General features: G+C 33.5%; 1 protein-coding gene across 2 annotated transcripts in view; it reads left to right on the top strand.

The window, feature by feature from the left end:
- LOC147071544 (phenoloxidase-activating factor 3-like) overlaps positions 1-22,032 on the top strand; it is a 41,873-nt gene that overhangs the window by 11,925 nt on the left and 7,916 nt on the right. Inside the window, exon 2 of one of the 2 annotated variants that reach the window (XM_085948361.1) lies at positions 13,249-13,275. The exons of the other annotated variant lie outside the window; for it this stretch is intronic. Within the exon in view, the coding sequence (XP_085804487.1) occupies positions 13,249-13,275 (27 nt within the window). The remainder of the gene's footprint in view (positions 1-13,248; positions 13,276-22,032) is intronic. 2 annotated transcript variants of the gene reach the window in all.

Below are 22,032 nucleotides of genomic sequence, written 5' to 3'. Positions count from 1 at the left end.
TCTATCGAGGATAAATTTGTCACAAATGCCATTTAATTTTAGAACATGTTTCTCGAATTATGGATTGCGCTTGCGTTTATTTAGCTCTAATGGCGTCAAAATATCAAAAACACATTATATTTAGTGTTGATAAATAAAATATACCTACCTATTAAAAAAAGAGATCAACAAGTAAAAACAGCTTTTTCCTTTTAAATAAGGAATGTACCTAATACATAATTTTATATTTGATATAGTATTTTATAAACGAATGAGTGTCTGTTGCTAATTTAGGTAGGTACGCTGTTTTTCTTGCTCGCAAGATTTTTATTGTTTGTACATTTGAAAACATAAAGAGCATTTGAGATTATTAATAAACGAATGTGACCTTTCAATATTTGACATTATTCGATAGCTACTTAGCACCAATTTAATGGTAAGTATTTAAAGTAAGCTATATTTTAATATAATCAACAACGAATTATGTCTCCGCAGACGAAGCGCAAACCGAAAATAACTTCGCAGTAAGTAGTTTTTACTGATTGGGCGTTATGACAAATTTATTCCAGACTGAGTCAAATGTTTACATTTTCAAACGTCAGCGTGCAGAATTCGGGATATATATTGTGTTATTGAAAATACAGAAGAAATAAGTATAGTGCATAATGGCGAGTATTTCTAAAACAGTTCGTGGGAATGCCAGAGACATCATTTTAACAGTTTGGCAATTCTGCGATGATGAAAAAGGACAAAAAGAATTGATTATTTATATCGATAATGGAATACAACGGCCAGTCGCCATGACAGTTAAAGATTTATTTTCAATGTTACCAAGTTGCATTTATATTACAAGGCAAGTAATTTCTTGTTTTTTTTAGTTTTGTTCAAAGTTATGATATAAATAAAAATTAATGTCGGATAGCAATATAAATGAATACTTACCTATTATTTGTGTATGTAAACGGATTTATAAATAAATTTAATGTATTAATTAAACTGACATTTACACGTTTGAATTCCATAATATGACCTCGACTGGTTTTATTTTTACCGCAAATGGTCCTGAAAGTGACACAGAATCGGATGATAGTCTATCTGGAATTGAACCATTATAGTAGTTATATAATTTCTACATTGTTTGTGTAATTTATAGTTATCGTGTTTCATTTAAAATTCCATTTATGTTGATACTATTTTACTGTCTTTAGAGTTTAATTTATATTCGCTTTTTTTATTATATTTTTTTCCATGACTAAAACATACACAGTACTACTTTATATTTTCCAATTTCTGATTTTTCCAACTATGCATTTCTTCCTCGTGGTTATAAAAAAAGGTAACACGTTTTTATTTTGATTGTGTTCATTTTTTATTTTAATAATATTTGTACAGAAATCTACTACCAATAAAAAATTATAAATTACCATTTTTTTGTTAGTTGTGGCAACATTCTCAATGTCATACTAGCGCCCTCGCTGAAATGCCAATTTATGATGGTAGATCTATAGTGGTAGAATTAAAGAAAGACAGTTTCAAAATTGGTGGATCGAAATGTTTGGCGTACGTAAAACTGAAGTTATAAAACTATTTGTACGCTATGTTCTGTGACTGGTATCTAGAACATCATCATTATTTTAATAAGATATTTAAAAACTATTTTTCCCCGTAAAAAAACTGCTTGGCACTTCAAAAACGTCGAAAAATAATATTTGGGAAATTTTGGCACGCGTACATAAAAAGGTTCGCCAACCCTCATCTGGATACTCTGCGTGTCAGGCATCGATATATTAATAATTAGAAACTGACGCAAGGACAGTTAAGTAGCGCGCTTCTAATTTTGAGATCTCCCACTATAAAAAAAATAATTACAAGATAAAAAGAACTTTTATATACCTACCACGTTTTAAAGTTGTCTGTTGAATCATATAAACTTGACAATTCTATGTATAAATACTTTTTATATACTTGATAGAAATACTGAATAAATATTATAGAATACTGAAATGTCATTTTGACATTTCATATTGATTTCCATAGTAACGTACGTATATATTAATAATATAGTTGCTAGGGCCCCCTTAGCAACCAATAATAGTGACTAGTAAATATTACTTTTAACGAATCTTTTTCCGAAACATACGAAACAGAATTAACTGAAAATGAATTCAATTCTGCTTAAGGATGGCCAAAGGTATTAAAAGAATGCAATGGCGTCGTGTTCTGGTATATTCTAAAAGTTTAAAATGTCTAGCTAGTCGGGAAGTTAGTTAAAAATCTTCAATCGTCCAATACAAATCTGTACCGGACAAACAAGAATACGAGCTAATAAAAACGTGGTAATAAATAAAAACCTTCAATTCCAACTCCTAACGTACCCACTAAAAATTACGATATCCCCACAATGATCGAGCGGTTACCGCGTCGGTTTATAATGTCGTGGGTCCCGGGTTTGGCGAGTTCATATGTTATTTTTCAATGTGAGTTTGGATCCAGAGGTTGGACCTAATAGGTTAAGCAAATGGCCAACATCAATCGTAAAACAAAAACAAAAATCTATTCACACATCCTCCATTACATTGTTAAAAAAAAATAATTACAAGATAAAAAGAACTTTTTATAATATAGAATGTTTATAAATTTTTTGTTCAATTATTATGCTCAATATGCTCAAACTGGTACTTGATATGAAGTAAATTAATAACAAACAAACAAATATAGAATACTGAAATATCATTTTGATTTCCATAGTAACGCACGTAAATATTAATAATTTAATTGCTAGGACCACCCACTTAGCAACCAATAATAGTGGATTGGATTACGGATTTCTTCCGAAATAACTTTTCATACAAAACAGAATTAACTGAAAATGAATTCAATTCTACTTAAAGATGGCTAAAAGTATTAAAAAAATGCATTGGCATCGTGTTCTGATAATATCGAGTGCTTAAAGTCAGACAACGTTATCTACAAAAAAGTGTTTTTTTTTTTTTTGAGATAACGTTATTTTACATTTACGGCTACATGATAGTCAAACAACGTTATGTCAATCTTTTCTAATTTCTTATTAAATCGTCAGTAAAGTTTAACGCTAACTACATAAGTTACCCTTGTTTTCATATTTTTTAAAAACTATCCCTATAAATTTTAACATCATCATAAGCAAGATAAATGTACAAGACACAATAAATTATAAAATATTAACATTAGGTTTTAAATAAACATTTCCCTTGTTGAGTTACAAGAATCTAAAATAACGAATTTTGGCTCTCCTGTAAACTTGCACTTTTGTAGATAGTGTTGTTTGACACTAAGCCCTCGATATATTCTAAAAGTTTCAAATGTTTAGCTAGTCGGGAAGTTAGTTAAAAATCGATTGCAAGATTTGTACCGGATAAACAACCACCGGACAAATAAGAATACGAGCTAATAGAAACGTTGTAAAATAAAATATGTATAAAGGAAAGGTTGCTGTAAATAAAAACTATTTTTTTAATATGATAGTGATATCACTTTTAAATTTATTAGTGGATTGTTTTTTGGTGTATAAATTCGCATATTACAATCCCTTTTTATATCAGTTTCAGGGATTTGTTATGTCATATGCTTTGTGTATTATTTTATACCCAATTTGTAAGAAATATGCATCTTTTTAGGATTTTCGTGTAATTTAACTGGTAACTTGGCTGGATTGGTAACTATTTCGAGGCCCCTTTTTAAATGTTCTGACGAATCGATTGCGTCATATGCGTCAGAGAAATTTGCCGCTACGGAAGGACTCGCTGTTTTTACATTGGCTTATATGAGAACAATTAAGTATTTTTTAAATACGTACAAAGTTGCTTATAACAACATTGGTATTTTTTGGAAAATCATCAGAATAACACGTTTGTATTGAATAATCTCGAATATATTTTAGCTAATAGAATAATAGTGTTTTGTTAACTATTGCTTCTGAGAATTTCTATAAAACTCACTGCATTTTATTCTGAAATACGAATTGATGATATTAAAATAATTTTGTAATAATACACGATACAGGCATCTACATTTAACACCGTCTTAACAAATCTATTTAATAATAGAACCAATTCAACTATTTTATAAGTTTTTGGTCGCTGACACTTCTTCTTATTGTGCCACCCCTAGTGGAGGTCGGTCACCGTCAGGGCGATCTTTGCTTTATCATTTGCCACCCGGAAGGGTTCGGCGGAGCCAGTAGCGAAGGATGGAGATAGGCTGTGAAGATCCGCCATAAATAGTGCACATTAAACTTTGTTAATCACACGTATTTGTATTTATTGAACTAAGGCATAAAGCCCACCAAAGCGGCGCTCGGTGCGCTTACTACAAAGTAGGCCCCCTCCCACCCGCGCATTACCCTTCACCTATGTAATAAGGGGTACAAGAAGCACAAAATAATTATTATTATCAGCGTCTCTCATAACAAAGCAATAAAAATATTATTAAATTTCTCGGCGGCTTGTAATTTATATTCACGGTGACGTTATTCTACCAGCAAAATATCTGACACCCAGCAACTAAACAATGAGTTCACTGTTATTAAATAATGCCGAGGCGCCCGTCTATCGACGACGCGTCCAGATGCGGATAAAATAGACAGCGCGCGCTCCTTTTGCTTGCTGTGTTCAATTAATGGGCTACGTTGTGTTTTCGTTAATTCGTCTCGCTGAGAAGCCAAACAACTCGTGAATCATGGGGCGGGCGGGCAAAATGCTCCTCAAAACCAATGTGCGCTGCCATATTTGATTACGTTGTATTTTCGATGATTCACATTGAATATGCGCGAGCACCCAGCACCCCTAAGACTACAATTTACAGATGGTGATGGTTAGTTTTTAAAAATCAATTAAACCCTGCCAAACCATGATATTTTCGGTGTACTATGGGGGATATAATAATATTATTATTATGCACACTTTTTTCATTCATACTTATTTGTTTTCGTTGGATTAAGAGCGTACATAAGTGAAACGGCAAATAATTTTCAACAGTATGTGGGACGTAATTTCGGCCGCGTTGCCAGTCGGAGACCATGGTCGACCTGTGAGCACGTCAATTTGTTTTGTGATGGCGTCGGAGGAATATATTCTTAAATCGTGTAAAGATGACTAAAAAACGTTCCGCATGTACCTGAAAAAGAAAACATGTCAATGAATGTACTATTGAACATATATAATTTTGAAAAACACTTTGTGAGAGAATATATTATAACCAATAGAAAAAATCTTTTCTGAAAAAAAAGTAAGCCAACCCGACGGAGAATCGAACCCCGAATCTCCCAGATTTACTCACAATTGCGCCCCAAAAACGCCCAATTAAAATTGACCAATAGTTCAAATTTGTCGCAATTAGTATGACACCTCGTAGCATAGTGCTAATGCAAGGATCAGGGCGTAAACCTGGGAGATACGGGGTTTGATTCTCCGTCGGGTTGGCTTACTTTTTTTTCAAAAAAGATTTTTTCTATTGGTTATAATATATTCTCTCAGAAAGTGTTTTTCAAAATTATATATGTTCAATAATCGGAATGATATATTCTTAAATCTTCTGAATTATTCGTTGAATAAAAGAAATTGTTAATTATGGATATACTATTATTATTAGTAATATAACAATAAACATAACATTAAATGGACGCATGTTGGATTTTTATGACAAATTATATTTCGTTCGGCTCGCGTCATTTGCACAATCCGCGCATCGCCTAGTCACGATCTTTTTAGACCATGCCTCAGCTGAGGTATAGCCTTAAGAATACATACTTATCACACATAATGTTGGTTCATTTTTTTTAAATTCATTACTTTCAGTGATCAACCAAATCGCTTGTGGACTTATTTAATATATTATTTAATATTGTATTTAGGTACCTACCTACGTTCTGTTTAAAACAGTGTTTATATTTAAAATTATTTTACTTATTTCTCTTTATACGTTTCATGTCATGTTGTGAACGTCTTAAACATATACTTTGTATTGTTCACGTATGTATATCAATGGTCATTTTTTTACCTATTCTGCTAGAATGCACGCTTTATTACTGCGATATTATATGGGTCACGCAATGATATTTTGTATACAAACTTAGTCACAATTTAATTAAATGTAGGTAACGTACATATATGAAGAGATAATGAAAAATTATTGTTATTGGCATTATTATACTTTAACCGTTCTTAAAAAATATAATATTAATGAGTATCAGATAATGCTATCATTAAATATTGCTTTTATAAATATGTAAGTAATATCCAAGTAGACTTCTCGGGTATTTCCCAATATCCACTTATGCTGAAATGATATAAACAACTTCAAATTAATATGAACAAGTAAATTGCTGCTAAAATCATAAGTAAACTTCTCTCAGTATCAATTAGCTTGAATGTAAAATTTTCAGTTGTATTTCTTGCTAGTATTTAGTTATTAATTAAATTAATGAATGTGACAAGATGTGTTTATTTTTACAATAAATGTTTTACTCGTAAATAGTTCCAAGTAAGTACCATATGAACAATGACATTAATATGGACGAATCATCTGGAAAAGAAAATGACACTTACTTTATTGTCGGGTCTGCCGAATGGCATAATCTGTTCTAACGCCATTACAATAAAGGTGATATTGCTATAAATTCCTGATGCTTTTTGTTGGGTCTGCCGAATGGTTCGGTTCGAACGGGTTCGCTCAAATGAACATTGACATTAGAAACACTGCTCTAACGCCATTACAATAAAGGTCATATTGCTATGAATTCCCGATGCGTGATATCGCATAATGGAAATTGCGTGACGTCTACCTATACATGCGAATGCGCGAATTTACTTGCTAGCTACTGTATTGAGTGCGTCGTCCATTAATAATGTCATTGCATATGAATCATATAAACTTGACAATTCGATGTACCTATTAATAATTTAGGACAAATAAGGCAAATCATTTTTTTGCTATTTTGCATCAAACATACAAACAAATAAAGAATACTGAAATGTCATTTTGATTTCCATAGTAACGCACGTATAAATTAATAATTTAGTTGCTAGGACCACCGCCTTAGCAACCAATAATAGTGGAATGGATTAAGGATTTCTTCCGAAATAACTTTTCGTTCAAAACAGAATTAACTGAAAATGAATTCAATTCTACTTAAAGATGGCTAAAAGTATTAAAATAATGCATTGGCATCGTGTTCTGATATATTTTAAAAGTTTCGAATGGCTAAATTGTCAGAAAGTTAGTTAAAAATCGATTGCAAGATTTATACTGGATAAACAACCACCGGACAAAGAAAAATACGAGCTTAGAAAAACATGGTAAAATCACGATATGCATAGTAAATTAAAAGGTATTATTATAGAATCATCACGTTTTCAGTAAATTCAAATTGAAAATTGGTTTTGTTACATTTTTTCCTCTCCTACAGATCGGTAATATGGTAAAAAAAATAACAGCTCTGTAACTATTGCAGATACGATAAAATCTGTGCATGGCGTGAATATAATATGTTGATAAATCTAAAAACTAGATTTTATTCTCAGGACAGCTACATTTCGACGCGAAACTTTGTACATATTAATATGTGGTTGTGGTTAGACGAATGTGCAGCACTTCAATACCGTTTTATTCGTTATTAAAAGTATTATGTACTTACATATATAATTCAAATTCCTTAAATTTACCTACACTTTTTATAAAAATATTCACGGCCAACAATAAGGAACTATATCTTTCATATCATATTAATCTTGACCACATCCCGTTACTAGCTACGATAGAATTATTCATGAAAATACATACACAATAATAATATACTCGAATGACTTGTATAATGTCAGTAGCGTCCGTAGGATTTCTGACAACTTGTCAGTGTCAATCTGGGTACAAAATACCAAAGAATCTGGATATTGAAATGTATGTTATTTGTTTAGCGAAATTATAAAGTTTCTTTCAAAATTATATCTGTTGATCATAAGGCCAGGCCATCCGCTCACGCAGAAACTAAAATCTGACGAACTGGTTGGTGACCGAACTCATAAACTAACCAGTGACTGATGCTTCGCACACGGCGCTACTGAAACCTAAAAATCTCATAACCTCAAACTGTCAAATACATTGTATTTCCTATTTCATTCTAAGCTTTTTCCGTAATGTCTTTACGGGAATATTCTGGCAGCCTGTAATTATACGGGAAGGAGTATTTCTCAACATCTCCACACATTTTAAATTAAAAATCGGTTCGCCCATCTTTAACTTTTGACGTCTTGGCTTGTTATTTCTTGTCAGTGCTACCAATTTTGGTAAGAAAAAATGATTTTTCATCGAATCTATTGATATTGGTAAAACTGTTTAATAGGTGAATGGCAACTGAGAGACTGGGAGACTAGCATGTCGCGTCTCCTCGGTTTCAGTTGCCGACGTTTTGAAACTGAGAGATTCCAGTCTTGCCGTCAGCGAGCCGCCATTGAAATACATTAGCTAGATACTGGAGTTTCAGTCCCGTCTTTTTTGAGTATTCACATGAGCGGATGGCCTAACTGTCATATTGATATGTTATCAACCCAATGTTGTTGTACCTATTAATCAAATAAAATGATTACGCATTTGAACATACACGTGCAATTACTAAAATTATACAAACATAACCAAGTATTTTAAACCATACCAACGCATCTAGTCTATACAGAAGACTGCTATAGCCCGCTATCGGCAGCTATCAAGGGTAGATTTTCATTTTTTTTTGTGTCGAAGTATTACCACTTCTCTCTTCTTGGTCGTGCACTCATGGCTGAGGATCGTGACCACATTTAAATTTCGCCATCCTTTGAGCGACCAAGACTTTCCATCCTTCTCGATCTTCCGCTTCTCTCAGTGCAGAATGGATGGTGCCCCCAGTCAGCTCTTTCACTTGGTCGCTCCATCGCGCAGACGCTCTTCCTCTGCTTCGCCTTCCCTGGAGGCTACCCAAAACTACCAGTCTCTCCAGGTTATCCGGTCCGCACCTGACAATATGTCCAAAAAACTGCAGAATTCTTCTCAGACATATCGTCGAGAGCCGTTCCTTTATCTTCAGTCCCTGGATGATTGACTAGTTCGTCCTGTGCTCCGTCCAAGAAATGCGAAGCATTCGGCGCCAACACCACATCTCAAAGGCATCAATTGCCTTCCGTTATTTTGCCTTCAGGGTCCACGACTCGACTCCGTATAGGAATATCGAGAACACTAATGTTTGCACAAGCATCATTTTTGTGGCAATCGAAATTCCCCGATCCTTCCATATAGTGGTAAGGCGTGTCATCGCAATTTTTTCAATTTGTGTGCGCCTTCTTATTTCCGCTTCGCATCCGCCCTTTCCACTGATGGTCGATCCAAGATATACAAACTCGTCGACTGTTTCGAGGTTTTGGAGTGTACTTGGTGTTGGTAGAAGGTTGGCCCGATCAATAACCATTAACTTGGTTTTATTCCTATTAATAAGGAGGCCGTATTTGCGACTCTCTTCCTCTACCCGGTGTAGCAGCTCTGAGAGTTCCCTTTCATCAGAAGCGATTAGTGTGGTATCATCTGCGAATCTTAAGTTATTTATTTTCTGGCCACCAATTGTTATTCCGCCTTGCCAATGATCTAGGGCTCTTCGCATTATATGCTCTCCATATATCACTTATAGCACCTATTGTAACAATAATTACAATTTTCGTGAGGTTAGCTGGGTTAGCATAGCTACATTCAGTAGGTCTATTGTATACTTATTGACCACTAAAGTGATAACGTGATAAATATTATCAAACTTAGGGGAGGTTTGTATCAAAGTATTAGCACCTATTGTAACAATTATAATAAGTTGTTTGTAGTTGTTGCAATAAGTGCTATATTGCAACAATTACAACTACTTATTGTAATTGTTACAATAAGTTGTAATACTTTGATACAAACCTACTCTAAGTTTCATAATATTTATCACTTTATCACTTTAGCGGTCGATAAATATAGAATAGACCCACGAGGCAATGTAGAGAAAAAGTCTGCTTCTAAGAGCAAGCATTATTTTCTATCCAGATACATAAATAATATAATCGATATTTTTTATTAATAATGTTTTATCAACTTGTATTTATTTATTAAGTCACCAGTTCATTATCATATACTAGCTGATTACATATTGTTTAAAAAGGTTAGCGGTTGGGGCAGTTTTTTGTGGTATTCATCACAGAATATCGCGCCAAGATGACCTTTTACGAAGTATTTATCATTTTTTTTTTGTTTGTGGTATATATTATATTATATTAAATTTAAATATTAGTAATTTTATGCATTCTTTTTTATCAATTTGACGTCCACAATACACCATTAAAATAATAAAAATAAAATGATTTCACTACTCGCGTGCCCAGCAAATTGTACATCCGTATCACACTTCACCGTGTGATATTATGTCGAAAACCGATGGTCGTATAACATTGAAATCAAATTCATTTCAAAATAAAATACTCAATAAAAACCACCGGAATACAAGAGAAAGACATAATAAAATAGGTAGGTAAGTAACTATGTATTTAAATTAGAAATACAATAATATCGTATGTATTTTCATAAAATTCTGAATGACTCAAACGTAGGATAGCAAATAGGTGCTTGTAAGTTTCGATATATACCCATCAAATATTTTATAATAATGACAGCGATAATATCAGATATTTGATACCAACCAATATCAAATTAACGAATGTAATAAAATAACGGTACTGTTCGGTTAAAGCGGATACAGCGGAAAACGCATTTTGAAAATAGCCGATAAACTGGATTATTTGTTAGGTTAACCTAACCTAACCTAACCTAACCTAAACTAACCCAAACTAACAAATAATCCAGTTTATCGGCGAACAGTACCAAAATAACATAACATCAGCAATGCTTCACGAACAACGCGTTATTTTTCAATATCAATACTATCCGATCGTCTCTTTCCGGTAAAACAGCTCACGGTGAACTGTGTAATGGCGAAATTTAATATACCTAGGTAATACATACAATTTATTTTTTATAACTCTGCCATTCTGGACAGTGTTGACCAGTGTGTCCCTGATAACTATCTTAGAAATAGAGACCATCAGTTGTTTATTCTCCCAAGGTGCAGAACCAACCTGCCACTGGTAATGCCAATTGGGAGAGCGATAACTATGTTCAACGAAATTGCTTCGGGTGTTGATATGTTCCACCTACGTGAGAATGAATTTAGGTGGATGTTGTTTTGTAAATTCTTAAAATAGGGTCTGCTTAACTCATCCGGTGTACTTCCTTGTAATTATCTAATTTATCTACTGATATAAATCTTTTTTTATGTAACACTGCTATATTTATATATCTTTGTTTCTAAATGTCATGTTGTGAACGTCTTGAATTTATAATTTGTAATTTCCACAATATGTTAAAAAAAAATTGAAAATGAAATTGAAAATTGAAAAAATTTATATGTAACTTACTTCCCGCCGTGGACGGCACTGACACAACCACAGGCAAAATTTAATTACAAATACATTTACAATTAGAAGATTTCGATCAAGAATAAAAAAAATATCAGTTTTAACACATCACCATTTTCTATGTTCCCCATTTTTCATTTTAATGGTCTTACAGCTTACATGAACACATGTGTCCTATACTTTATATTTTCTACACTTGTAGGCTCGGTCATCAGAGATTTCCAATTTCTTAGAAAAGTTATTATTGATTGATCAAAAAGCTTTTGAAAGGACCTAGGTCAGTGTTAATTATGTCTGAGGTATATACTGTCACCAACAACACAGTTTGAGTTTTATTCAATTTCAATGTATACAGATAACTAAAAATGTTGTCTGTACGAGGGGAGTTGCATAAGTTCGCGGAATGGTGGTGAAAGTAGCAAGTATTGGGGTTAAAATTATTTTTTTATTGTTAGGTAATCCTTGTTAGATATACTTGTGCAATTTCAAGTTGATTGTTCCATTAAATCTTTCAGTCCACTGCATCACGAGAGCCGCCGAAAGAACACATATTATAGATGGTGTTGGTTAGTTAAATTCATTAAGCCCTGCCTAAACCAAACCATAATCAATAAAAAATATTTTTCTATCTATAATTATAATATCTAAAATTGTGTATGGTATAATTTTAGATATTTTATAGATAAACGAATATTTGGATTATGTAGGGTTTAACTGAATTTAAAAAAAACTAACAAACTCTACACATTTTTGTATTAGTTCAATGAAAACAAATACGTTTGACTAACAAAGTTTATTATGCATTATTTATATCAGATCTTAAGAGCCTACCTCCACCCTTCGCCACTGTACATAAGTAATAACTCAATAAACGGAGCGGTGCGAGCCTATCTAAAAAGATTTTAATTGAGGGACGATGGCTGTTGTCAATGTGATGGCTACACATCTCAGACTATGTGGCATGGGGTCGAGGGCGATTTGGCGCCGGGACAACTGGACGCCACGGAATTCGAAAATAAATAGACGTTAGGTACTTATAGGTACTTTAAAAAAAATATTTTATATTATTATTTATATTTAAATGATTATAATATTATGATTTAATAGTTGGTGAGAATGTAAATATGCAGACGTAAATAATGATTTAATCGTGCATATGTTTAAGTTCCACCGAAAAAGACTTTTTTATTTTGTATAAAGCCTTAGGCATGGTAATTCTCAGTCCGCAATAAAGAAAACATTAGGTTAAGAGTAAAATTAATTAAAACTACTAAGTAGTAGATATAAACTGATTAAAATTCCTCGTCTACGTTCTGTATACCTGTCTACGACAGTGCGGCGTCCAATTGTCCTAGAGTCCAGTTGTCCCATTCCCGTGGCATGTCATCAACGACTGCCCTATACTAGAAAGGGAGCGATGGACAGCATAACCCTGAAATTGACCTCCAAAAGCCTCACGAAGTACTAAGCAGTAGAACAACACAAGCTACACAAAATATTTAATTCAGGACATGTAGAAAATTAAAGATATAAATGGAGGAACACAATTAACCACAGAAGGGCATGATTATTTATAAGTATATATAAAAAACGTGTGCCGGGCAGTCACTTTATATTATCCATCAATATTTCCGATCCAATAATATTATCAGGTATTTACGTTCTGTCTTTCAGTTATCCTTGTCAGTCCTTTTCTTCAAGGATTATCCGAGACGTATAATAATATATTGTATATAGATGTTTACATGTTTGTGTTTTTCTTCTGTTTCAGAAGACATCTCGTATAGTGGTGGTGGTGGTAACATCGCTCGTCTTATGATCATCATAATTCATCATTATTTTTTGTCATCCATCAACACTATCCATCATCATCGGATTAAGTAATGTTTTAGTATATAATTATTTTATATTTTTATACTTGTATCGTTTATTCGCGATGTCACTGCCGTCTCCCCGTCGTATAATAGCAGGGCGAACGTTTAAATAAAATATTTCACGGAACACCATTGTTGGTACTAAATAATAGATAAACAAAAAAACAGGTTTCTCTGTTTTTTATTTAAAAATATTTTTTTAACTTTTTAGGTTATAATATTTAAATAATAATCGTATCAGACAAAACTTCCCACTTCAATGTCAACATGTCCGGTATTAGGAACGTATAAGATAGAACGGTCTTCAACATTACAGATTTATTTACAAAATTATAGATAATACCTAATATCGTCACTGTTCTGGCAGAAGACACTAATTCGAAAAAATTACATATTGAGTTAGTACCAAAATGTTCCTTATTTCAAACTTTACCGTCTGGAAACCTTCTTAATAAATAAACAGTCTTTATTTAAAGACATCCTTTTTACGATTACTTAATAAACTCATATGATAGACCTTTATTTCAAACTTTTTAACAACTTCAACGTCAAATTACTCAAAGCTAGTATTCTCCAGTTAGTATGTTCTGCCAGAACAGAGACGATATTATATGCATATTTCTTTTAAAAAAAGGTTTTTATATTAAAATATTAATTTGAAATAACATATATCAAAGAAGACTAATAGCACCTGTACACGTGCATCAGTGTTGCCAACAGTACTATAATTATAGTACAATACTATAATTTTGAATCCGCGAAAAATGTAAATTACTATAATTTTAAAGGATTCAAGACGAAAAATGTTCCTGTACTATATTTTATACATAAATACTATAATATTTACGCCTTTGTCCTATAATCAGCATAGAAAAAGAATGCAACACTGACGTGTATGGAGTTACTTTCGCCAATTGTGTGTATTTTAAACTATCGCGATAATAACTACTATAACACGTAAAAATGCCGACTGCCTCGCCAGTCTCATTCTTCAAGAGTAAGCGAGACGCGATGTTGTCATTGTGTAGTACAGGTCGTGAAAATCGGTTAACCTCAAAATGAGTCTCTGCGCGGTGTAGATCGTTTTTTTTTACCGGCAGGTTCACCACTATCATTCAGATATCGCGCAGTCGAATTGTCGCGTGAAAATTTTCACGTGCACACGTGCATTTTTTATGCCCGCGATAATACGTACTGCCAGCACTAAATTCATACACGTGTAAACGGGGTATAATCATATTTAAATTATTTGCAGATTAGTTTAAATAAAACCAGTAATTTCAATGTACCTATATGCATTTTATCTGCTATATGCATACGAAGTTAGTTGATTACTTGTCTACTTGCCGGTTTCAATCGTATCATACATGTATACCTTCGCGCATTTTTCATTCACTTGTGCGCCGCCCAGTTGTCCGTCGCACACTTGTCCTTGTATCTATTCGGCGTCGTCCAATCAGCAGCGTCAAACTGTGACATTCCCGGGATCTCCAAAAGCATGTGGACTGAAGCACTGCAATACTGAACGCCTAATGATGTCCGGTTACCTTCCAACGGGCGACAGAGACCTATAAGTTGTGATTTCATTTCAAGGGAGTTGAGTGAAAAATGATACCGAATTCATAAATACGGTTGGGCTGTTATCAGACGTTTTAATTATATTTCTGAAAATTGACATTAAAACTTAATTACAGAAGAGGGCTAAGGATATGGTTTAACTATCTCCTGGCCTCTAATAACAAATAATCTTACTTTAAATTATTAAAAATAACTCTTCATTCTAGTTTCTATCAGTAATTACGTTAGTTAATATTAAACTGAACGTTATCAAACGGTATTTGTACTAGATGCAACTCTGTGATCGTTAAAGACTTGAAAGATCCGGTCTTTAGTGATCTGATCACTGATCAATGATCATGAATGCGTATATTGTTTTGTCGAATCTTGCTTGACGTATCAAGCCGCGTGAAACCTGCAATTAAAAATCAAATGAGTCTTGATGACGTCTTATTGTGTTGGTGACCGTTTTTAACCCTTCACATACTTTGCCTAATTTTTAATAAAGATAGTGATAACTGAAATTATATCTTAAATAAAGTGATTTTAGAGGGAACATAGTGTAATAGGTTCCCGTTTCCCTCTACGCCGATGACGGTGTTAAAACTGCGCCCACAAAATACAGTCGAACTTAGTTATTACGAGGAAGATGGAACCGACTGAATTTGCTCGTTATAAGCATTACTCGTTATATCGTTATATACTCGTAGCATTTTTCACGCCACATTCTATTTAAGCATAGAACATAAAAGAAAATCTGAAAAACGTCATAAAAACCCCCGAAACAAGCATGGCATTCATAAACTACAAAATAAGTTGTTTATTGTAATAAAGTGCTGAGCCGCCGGCGCTGGTAGGTACCTACTGACTTCACAAAGCTTGGATTTTACATGCAATTTCAACCATATGCGTGGATACTTTTTCAATGATGTCGGCAAAAACACCAATTAGGTACTAATATACTTAACTAGTGTCATAAACGTAATTCCATCCCGGCGGCATCGGTCTAGTTAACTGCCCGGTCGGATTTTATTACTTAGCGTCGAAATGTTGTTTTTAAACGATCGACACAGCCGGCTCGCACATCACAACTGGCCTTGTGTGCCTGACCACCATAAATCAAAATTTCTGAGAACGGGCAGCCGGCGTTCCTTCATACAACCTCGCACATCTGCCTAGCGATATCGACATTCGCCGCATCGTGGCTGCTCCGAACGCGGCGACAGTCTGGAGAGAAATGGCCGATCCGCCAATTGTGCGCTTGCGCGGAGTCGACTTTTTTTAGATACAACATGCAGGCTGTATCAAATACGACATGTTGCATCTGCGGATCGTTTCGCGTTACAGTTGCATCGGCCAATCTGCGAAGCTCCATTTGATAACGTTTGTTTCTTGGTTTACGATGACGTCACATCGACGAATTCGTCGTAAGACGCATGCGGCGAGTTCTGATGTGCGAGCCCTCTAACAGTTTTTCTCGATATATTATACCCGAGAAGTGGCCCGTTATAATAGTGAATAAATGTATGGAGAAAATCATAAACTAAAATGTCAACGAATGTTTCCTCATTACATCAGAGATCTCGCTATTTCCGTGATCATAATAACCAAGTTCGACTGTACTATAATAATTGAACCATTAACAGTGTTCTTGATTCAAACAGTAGAACAGAAGAATTATTGTTTGTCAATGAAGAGATTTGATTTAATATTAATACTATCGACCGAAGGTTCTTGAAGGAATTTGAATTTAAATTTTAATGATTTTATACATTAAATGCATTGTATCTGATATAGTAATTATTATTATAATGACGTATGCATTAATCCAACGTCAATAAAGAAGGTCGGACTGACCACTCCTCACGCAAGGTTAAGGTAAAAATAATAAATTATTCCTCTCAGAGTCATTGCATATTGCGATATGAAACCATAATATTAAGTGAGTAATTTCAAAAGATGACCTTAGTGTGTCTAAGCCAATGATACTCAACCTTTTTTTTCTTCGGGCCAAATACATATATTTGTAAAGTAACGCGGGCCGCATCACTACTGGTGTGACGAAAAAAATCATGAAACCCCCCCTTTTTTACAAAACATTTTTGAGATTTTAAAAATTATGCGTGTTTTTTAAATTAATCGTGTGCAATAGGAACACTCTTATACCAGATCTGATGTGGACCATAATGACAATCCTCTTCGGGTATCACTATCTGTACGTCAAAGTCGAAACTAATCTCAAGATATACGAAATTCCTGATAATAAATGTGTTTCGGGCCGCACATAAAAGCTTAAAGGGCCGCATGTAGCCCGCGGGCCGCAGGTTGAGTATCGCTGGTCTAAGCGAACACACTCAGACTAGTATTTATTCATATATCTTATAAATAATATTGTAAACTTACTTTTAAAATAATAAATAACTCTAATATCTAGAGAATGTCATTTTTAGAGATTTTTTATTTTTAGAGATTTTCAAGTTCTTTAGAGTTAAAACTTAATTTTTGTTTCTTTCGCGATATTACTGAGAGACGCGTTATGGGGCCCGTAAACGAGCATCAAAAATTGCAGATTTCCGATAAAATTGCCTAAAAAATAGTGCAATGTATGACCCGACATCAGTGTCGGGAAAGTGAGGTCGATCTATTTTGATTTACCGATTTGGATCGGGCCCTACTTAAACAAACGTGAAAAAATTAATATTATAAACCAGGGATTGGTTATTTATTTAAAAACTTTACAAGAATGTTAGAATTTGAGTTTTAGTATGTAGGTATTTGTTAAATATAATTATTGCGATGAAAATTAAAGTAGATACAGTTATGAATTAACGATTACTACAATACTGCCAATCACTATTCGATCTTTGCCAACTAGAGACGCACATTACATGAGTTAAATATATTTATTCAGGCAATCAGTTCATGTTCAGCTGTCAAAATCAGATCGCAGATTGCTTGACACATTGATTCGCAAAACTACATAATTATAAGCCCTTCATCGTTTCGAATTGAATCACAAAAAATTCGCAAATCAAGTATAAGTATTACCTATCAGAGTTATTTATAAATATACATTCCTGTTATTTATCAGCTATCAAAGTCAGACTGTTCCTTCATACAAAACCCGGTGATAATATCGATTTCCAAAAATTATCTAGCATTGAGCTATGCATTACGTTTGTGGAATGTTAATGTTAGTCAGTGACGTCCCGTGGGGTAGGCAGATTGAGCGTCGCTTGGGGGCGGAAGGAAATAGCTACATAAACTTAGTAATAACGAAAATATCTTTCCATTAAAAAAATCAGCTCAAACAAAATGTATTAATTGACATCCAAGGTTTAACAAGAGTGTAATGTTTTTGTCGAGTTCACGATGTCTAGCTTACTTTCGTTGCCCTTCGACGTCCTTGGTGACCAGAAACGACACATGCACGGATGATAAAAAATACTGTAAGTATACAAAAATGGGGCGGCATTTTGTCTAGGGACGTCACTGATGTTAATGTATTATTTATCATGTAACTCATCTATCAAAATCAAATAATTCCCTTTGTTAAAACTCGTGTTTTTATTAGCAATGTATCCACATATGAATATATATTTTTTCTGAAATTGGAATTACTTGTAATGAATGAAACTGAATTCAAGTACATCATACGTTTGAAAAAAATATTAATCTTCACACTCTCTTATTATACTTCCCACGTTTCTTGTTTAAATAAACGTTGATAGGTCATCCATATACATTAACGGGAGGGGCAGGAAAGGTAGTACCAATCGTTGTTGGTAAGTTTCCAAATGTTTCGGCTTGTAATAGACTCGGCTGTGACATACCTGATAATATAGAAGAGCCGCTCGCCCTCTAAAGAGTTGCAAATAACACCGATGATATCGGAAAATAGCTTTGTTAACGTACGCAATCTATGTTATATGGAAGATAACGTTATGAATATAGATTATTAAAGAAGCGACAATGTTTCGGATCGTCTGTTGCCGTTTATCCTTTTTCTTGAATAATAATCGACAAACCAGATAAACAGGTTTCGATTGTGTATGTTCATTTTCAAATGCAATAATTAAGGCCGATCGGTAATCTAACTCATTTATTCCGATTGACACAGGTATATTATTACATTCTGCTTATATACTATTGCAAGATGGTGGCCTTCTAAGTTTCCGTAAAATACATTGACATTATGGTAAAACCGTAAATCGCTTTTGAAACTCGTGCTCAGAATTCTCAGGATTTTCCTAAAAATGATCATTTCTAAGCGGTACAGGTACAGCGGCAGAGCTAAATAAATTGTGTTTTTTTATAAAAGCATGAAATTCGGCGTGATGAATAAACATTTTCCAAGAATCTCTTACGAAATTTACCCAGGAGTTGCATATTATATATTATTTAATATAATGATCATCTTGGTATTTCTTAAAACAATTACAAAATAGGCATCAAGTTTATCTTTGAAATCGTATAAATACGATTAATTTACAATTAAAACACAATAAAATATACTTATAAAATTAAAATCAATCAAATCAAACAGTAATTAATTGGAAATTTATATATTAGCCACCGTCTTGCTATTTTATGGACTTCCAATAATTGCAAAATGTCAAGTTTAACTACGAATTAGTGTTCAGCACCATAAAATACAGAGTCAAACTTAAAATCAATCAAATCATTGAGTGATTGTAGAAAATATTTTGTTCTCTGTCATTTTAAAATTTAGCGGCCTCTTGGTAAAATTCTGAAGTGGCTCAATATATTATTGAAAACAGATTTAAAAGAAATAAAAATGGGCCAGTAGCCAGATTTCATTATATATTAAATTTGACATGAATTAACTAAAACTGCTACAACTAAATTTGTTAACTACATTTATTTAATTTCAATATTTTTTAAAAAATGTTTAGATATACAGAAATTGTCTTTTTAATCATGTAGTGTTTTGTCGGTTTTTAAGAATATCTCAAAATAAAAATATGTTCATTTACCATGGATACGCGGTGAATCATTTGGTCAACAGCAGTACCAAATTGGCGACGATTGTCACAAATGGGTTAACAATGACTATTTGAATAATATGTATGTCGATTTATCATGCCAAATTTCATGCTTTGATAAAAAAAAGATGCACAATTCGTCGGAATTTTACAAGTCATTCCGCCGGACTAATTCAATTCAATTCAATTCATTTATTTTACGTATTGTGGACATTACAAATTATAAGTTTAAGACGTTCACAACATGACATTTAGAAACAACAAAATATTATTAAAACAATATTAGGTACATAATAAAAGAGATAGATTCTACACTATAAATGTGTAAATACAAAAAAATATATAGGTACAAGGAAGTACACCGGATGAGTTAAGCAGACCCTATTTTAAGAATTTATAAAATAACGTCCACCTATACTCATCCTCACGTAGATGGAATATATCAACATCCGAAGCGATTTGGTTGAACAGAGTTATTGCCCTCCCAATTGGCAGAGCATCTGAAAAATAATAAATTCGTTCATTCGTTCCAGCTAGATGCCACTGACGTTCTGGCACGCGAACGGCGTCTAACCGCCGCCAGTGCCACGGATGTGCAGGCAGGCCCTTGTTTCTACGCCGAATTTTATGAAACTATTTTACTTTCACAGTATTATAGATTGTATGATGTAGATTGAACGTGCACAATATTAACATTAAATAATTTCTTAAGAGCATACTTCAGTGAAACGGCAAATAATTTTCAACTATAGGTGCGACGAAATTTTGGACTGGCTGCCAATCGGGGAGCGAAAGTCGAGCTGTGAACACGTCAATTTGTTTTGTGACGGCGTCGGAAAAATTAATTCTTAAATCGTGTAAAGATAACTAAAAAACGTTACCCATTTACTGGAAAAAGAAAACACATCAATGAATATATTATTATTATTACAAATAGAACAATAAACATAACATTAAAAGGATGCATGTTGAATTTTTAAGACAAATTATGTTTTATTCTGCACGCGTCGTTTGCACATTCTTCGCGTCGCGCAGTTACGATCGTTTTAGACCGTGCCCCAGCTGAAGTATAGCCGTAAATAGTATAAATTATACTAGACATTTTTTACCGATTTTATCAATGCTTTTTGTATAAATAAAAAAATATTAATTATCGAAAAAATCATCAAATTGTAATCCCGGAATCAAAATTTTGACTTGGGATTGGAGTCCAGCTTTTTTTGTATTATTTCTCAATGTATAAAACTTTCAGCTATTATCTTATGCGACCCGTGACTTCTGTCCATGAGATTCTTAGGGTAAATTATTCATAATAGTATTCTTATCGTCAGCACTCCCAGTGTAAAGGTCTCTACCCATATACTGATGGCTCTCTCCACTGTTTAAACCGCAGGGATGCTGTGTCAAAATACACAGTCCATCCACCTCAGCTTAAGTCCTTTCATGCCCTTTTTTCTATTCTGACCCATTGAAAAGGAACCACTTGGAACTCTTGAATTTAGATGTATTTTTTTAGACATTACATTAATTTGGTAGTATTGGCCTGTGTCTTTGATAATTTTATTGTCTAAAAATCGGGAACATCAGTTGTTTATTAACCCAGGGTAAAGAACTAGCCTACCATTGGCAATGCCTATTGGGCGAGCAATAACTGTGTTCAACCAAAACATTGATCTATTCCTCAAATGTGATGATGAGTTTATGTGACACTTTTGTATATATTATATATTTTAAATAGGGTCTACTTATAATTCAGTATTTTTCTAATATTATTCCTTTTTCTTTGTTTTTTCAATACCATTTTAAATTATGTTTTATTGCGTCACGCTGTGGGTTTCTTGAATTTAATTTTTTTAATTATCTTCAAAAATATAAAAATCAATATTTGTTTGTTCGTATTGTATGCGCTGCCATACCGTTCATCAGATTGCGATAAAACTTTGTCAACCTATTGCTTGCACTTGCGCAAAGAGTATAGGCTATATCTTATGTATAAAAATGAATGTCTCTCTGCCTGTCCGTGTGTCTGTCCCGTATGCGTTCCTATACTATTCATCCGATTGCGATGAAATTTTCGTCAGTTGTTATGCCCACACCCGCGATGGTTTCTGAATTAGT

Source organism: Rhyacophila brunnea, unplaced genomic scaffold (assembly GCF_057557595.1).
Source record: "Rhyacophila brunnea isolate RB1 unplaced genomic scaffold, BYU_Rbru_1.0 scaffold_20, whole genome shotgun sequence".
NCBI classification, from domain to species: Eukaryota; Metazoa; Arthropoda; class Insecta; order Trichoptera; family Rhyacophilidae; genus Rhyacophila; species Rhyacophila brunnea.
The sequence above is the reverse complement of the archived record's forward strand: the minus strand, read 5'-3'. Positions and strand labels throughout refer to the sequence as shown.